We start from the raw sequence: 4,091 nt of genomic DNA on the forward strand, positions 1-4,091 counted from the left end.
GGGGAGGCGGGGACCGGTGCATCCCGCGGGGAGGGATAGCCGGGCACCGGGGATGCCGGTGCCCCCCGGGAGGGGATAGCCCTGGACCGGAGATGCCGGTGCCCCACGGGAGGGAGGTAGCCGGGGGCCAGCGGAGCCGGTGCCCCGCGGCGAGAGGATAGCCGGGGACTGGGGATGCCGGTGCTCCCCAGGGAGTGGGATAGCCGGGGATGCCGGTGCCCCGGCAGGGCAATAGCCGGTGTTGGGGGATGCCGGTGCGCCCCGGGGAGTGAGATAGCCGGGGTCAGGGGATGCTGGTGCCCCCCGGCGAGGGCATAGCCGGGGTGAGGGGATGCCGGTGCCGCCGGGAAGGGAGAGCCGGAGACCGGGGCTGCCGTGGCTCACTGCCGTCTCTGCTGCAGGTGATGGTGTAGCAGCCGCTGCTCCAGGCAGCAGCACCCCGAGCGCGCAAAGCTGGCTCCCTGCGCCATGGTCACCCACAGCAAGTTCCCCGCCGCCGGGATGAGCCGCCCCCTCGACACCAGCCTGCGCCTCAAGACGTTCAGCTCCAAGAGCGAGTACCAGCTGGTGGTGAACACTGTGCGCAAGCTGCAGGAGAGCGGCTTCTACTGGAGCACAGTGACAGGCGGCGAGGCTAACCTGCTGCTGAGCGCCGAGCCGGCCGGCACCTTCCTCATCAGGGACAGCTCGGACCAGCGGCACTTCTTCACCCTCAGCGTCAAGACGGAGTCGGGCACCAAGAACCTGCGCATCCAGTGCGAGGGCGGCAGCTTCTCCCTGCAGAGCGAGCTTCGCAGCAGCCAGCCCGTGCCCCGCTTCGACTGCGTGCTCAAGCTGGTACATCACTACATGCCGCCCGCGCCCTGCGCCGTCCCCGAGCAGCCGGGGGGGGCCCTGCACCCCAAGCGCACCTACTACATCTATTCGGGCGGCGAGAAGATTCCCCTGGTGCTGAGCCGCCCGCTCTCCTCCAGCGTCTCCACCCTGCAGCACCTCTGCCGCAAAACCGTCAACGGGCACCTGGACTCCTACGAGAAGATGACTCAGCTGCCGGCTCCCATCAAGGAGTTCCTGGACCAGTACGATGCCCCCCTCTAAGGGGCCGGCGGAGCAAGGTTACACGCTACAAGCACAAGAGCAGGGGACAGGCACAACGCCCCACCGGTGCGGGGACTCGCAGGGCACGCCAAGCCTCTCCCTCTGGGAAGGAGAGGAGGGGGACTGGGGCGAGCCACGGTGGGCCCAGGGCTGTGGCCAGCACAGCCTGGCGCCCTTGGTGCTGGGGGGACCCCCCGAGGAAGCGTGACACCTCCTCTCCGCGGGGAAGGAGACTGCTCCGGTCGGACTGTGGATGTTACAGTGCACCCAGTGTGGAGGCCTCCCCGTTGTGGCTGGGGAGAGCCCATCGGCAAAGCCTCCGGGGGCTCAGGCAGCCAGGACGGCACCCGCAGCACGGGGGGACGTGTGCCCCAGCAGCCGCATCCCCGCTGCTGTGGCGGGACCACACCTGGGGGTGTCCTGGCGAAAGCCCCCTTCTGCCACCAGAGAACGGAAAGCACTGGAGTCCAGCTCGTGCCTGATCACTTTTCCTCGGTTTTAAGGGGAAAGTGTTTTTTGCCCGTACTGTACTTTACCTCTTGCTGCCTCCTTGTGGGTGGAAGCTCCTTTCACACCAGGCCCCAGACTTGGAGGTTGCCGCCTTTTTCCCCTCGTTGCCATTTTCCAGGGGACTAAGCCTTAATATTCTCCCTGCCCCGTGGTCTGGGTTACTGCACACCGTTTGGTGACACTGCGCGATAATGGTCCCGGTGATGTGCTGCGAAGCCAGAGGGGAAACAGCATGTCCTGACACCGCTGAGGGTCCCGCATGACCGCGTCTGCAAGGAGCACCCTGGGGACCTGGTGCTGCCACTGGACCGTTACTCCCGAGTGTCACATCCCACCTCTGCCCGGCTGCTCCCCGCAGACCCTGGCCATGCTGCTCCACGGGGGCACCGATTCCCACGGGAACGTGGCAGGAGGATCCCCTGGAGCATGTCGTCTCGCGAATGCTTTTCTGCATCCGCCCGGAGAAGCAGTTGGGTTTTTCTGGCTTTTTTTAATTTAATTTTATTTTTTAACCAAAGGGATGTTTACAGGCCAACGTGAATCACTGTCTTTTATAAAGATTCCATCTTCACCTCCAGCCTTGAGGGCTGAGCAAAACCATGCTTGAAAATTCAACCAAAACAAAACTCAGATGAAACTTTGCACATATTTATATTTATATTCAGAAAGGAAACGTTTCCATAATTTATAATAAAGAGCACTATTTTTTAATGAAAAACCCCGGATCTGGTTTGTTTCCTCCCCTGCACCCCCGAGGCCGCTCAGGCCCCCCCGGTGTGACGCACGTCCCTCCCTGGCCGCTGCCCTCGCTGTGATGCCGGGATGGTGTTTACACCACGTAAGCGCCGGCTTCCTGGAGCTGCTCTCTGTGCCGGGGTGATCCCGCCGCAGTGACTCACAGCCTGGTGTGCGTAAGCGCTGCCCCAGCGCTCAGGTATGTCTGAGCCCCGCGACATCACTCTGCCGGCCGGGCCAAGCTGCGAGGCACTGCGGGGACAGGACCCGCTCCCGGCTCCAGGCACGTGGTGCAGCCGCAAACTGTCCCTGGACTGCGGGACATGGCCCATCGCCCTGGGCAAAGAGGAGCCGAGTTGGTGGCCAAGGCTGGCCTGTGGCACAGCCCCAAGCGCAGCCCCGCTCTGCAGCACTCACGACGTGATGTGCCGCGCTCCGCAGCGAGTCCGTCCTGCCTCCCAGCCTGCCCCCAGCCCAGTTTTGAGAGAAGGGGAGGCAGCGTGTGACGGGGTGAAGAGCTGCGGGAACAGAGCATCGAGAGGCGCGGGGTTAGAAAAGGATTTGTGGTGCTTCTGCTGCGGGTGCAGCAGGCTCGGGAGGGGGGGTTAAGCAGGAAGGCAGAGAGGGTTAAGCAGGGAGGCCGAGGTCCTGCTCACTCCCACGGCACAGAGTTAAAAGCTCCGTCCCCGAGCCATTGGGGCTGTCCTGTGCAAACCCCCACCGGCCAGACCCCAGCCTGGCCCAGAGCAGATGCCTGGGGAAGGGTACGAGAGGAGGAGGAGGGAGAGGATTTCCCCCGGGGGTCTCCCAGCCCACAGGAGCACCTGGCCCCCTACTTTTGCCTCCCGCGGAGGCACAGGCCACGAGGGTACGAACCAGACATGGGAATAAACCCGCAGCTCCGGCTGGCTGGAGGGGAGCGCAATGCCTGGCTGGAGAGCTGCGTCCAGGGGTCGTGGGGGAAACTCCTGGGAGGGGGCCGGCCCCCGCAACCCTGCAGAGCCCCCGACAGCGAGGAGCAGGCTGTGCCCAGGCACCTTGTGCTTCACAGCCCCCACAGCACCCCCAGCCCTGCACCGTGGGCATCATGCCAGGCATCGTGCACCGTGCTCCTGCTTGGGGAACCCCAGCCACCGGGAAAAGGCTTCCCTTAGGAATCGCCCCGGAGCAGAGGGATGGCGAATGTGCCCAATCGGGCCGCAGGCACGGCATGGTCCCAGCGACTATTTTGGTGCTGCTCTCCAGGGCTGTGGCTCACGGGCTGCCAGGAAGCGCTGCGCGGCCTGCCCGGGCACCCGCCGGAGCTATGCGAGGAATGTCCATGCGCGCGGGTGGCCGCCCGCCAGGCCCTGCCGAGGCACATCCCCGACGTCAGGGCTCCCGGCAGCACTGGTGACTCCCGGCCCCACGCCAGGGAATAGTGTGGGAGCAGTGCCGCAGGGCAGAGCAGCCCCCAGCTGGAGGGGAGCATCGCCCCTCTCGCAGCACCTGGGGGGGGACCTGGAGCATCGCAGCTCTCGGGCAGAATAAAGCACAGCAGGGGATGGGGAACCGGGGCCCTGGGGGGGCTGAGCACCCCCAGCCCCCCCTCCCCAGCAGAGTGAGTGGGTTCACAGCACCCCACAGTGGGGCAGTGCGGGGAAGCTGCCCTCTAGGGAGGGTGGCGAGGCTGCCTGCAGCGGCCCTGCCCAACACCCCCAGCCGGATCCCAGCCCTCCTGTCCCTGCGAGAACGGCCCTGGCTTCGCC

At 65.4% G+C, this 4,091-nt stretch overlaps 3 protein-coding genes across 3 annotated transcripts in view; 2 read left to right on the forward strand and 1 right to left on the reverse strand.

The window, feature by feature from the left end:
* PGS1 (phosphatidylglycerophosphate synthase 1) overlaps nt 1-470 on the reverse strand; it is a 22,747-nt gene extending 22,277 nt beyond the window's left edge. The window contains exon 1 of the mRNA XM_019472103.1: nt 385-470. Coding sequence (XP_019327648.1) covers nt 385-470 — 86 coding nt within the window. The remainder of the gene's footprint in view (nt 1-384) is intronic.
* SOCS3 (suppressor of cytokine signaling 3) lies at nt 469-1,174 on the forward strand. The gene has a single exon (XM_009279381.1). It carries the CDS (start codon nt 469-471, stop codon nt 1,096-1,098), a length of 630 nt encoding a protein of 209 aa, XP_009277656.1. The 3' UTR covers nt 1,099-1,174.
* Nucleotides 1,175-2,544: 1,370 nt separating this feature from the next.
* LOC103899049 (probable low-specificity L-threonine aldolase 2) overlaps nt 2,545-4,091 on the forward strand; it is a 26,182-nt gene continuing 24,635 nt past the window's right edge. The window contains exons 1-2 of the mRNA XM_009279456.2: nt 2,545-2,698; nt 3,589-3,735. Of these exons, the coding sequence (XP_009277731.1) occupies nt 2,545-2,698; nt 3,589-3,735 (301 nt within the window). The remainder of the gene's footprint in view (nt 2,699-3,588; nt 3,736-4,091) is intronic.

The sequence above is a fragment of the Aptenodytes forsteri genome, unplaced genomic scaffold (assembly GCF_000699145.1).
Source record: "Aptenodytes forsteri isolate BGI_AS27 unplaced genomic scaffold, ASM69914v1 Scaffold243, whole genome shotgun sequence".
Taxonomy (NCBI): Eukaryota; Metazoa; Chordata; class Aves; order Sphenisciformes; family Spheniscidae; genus Aptenodytes; species Aptenodytes forsteri.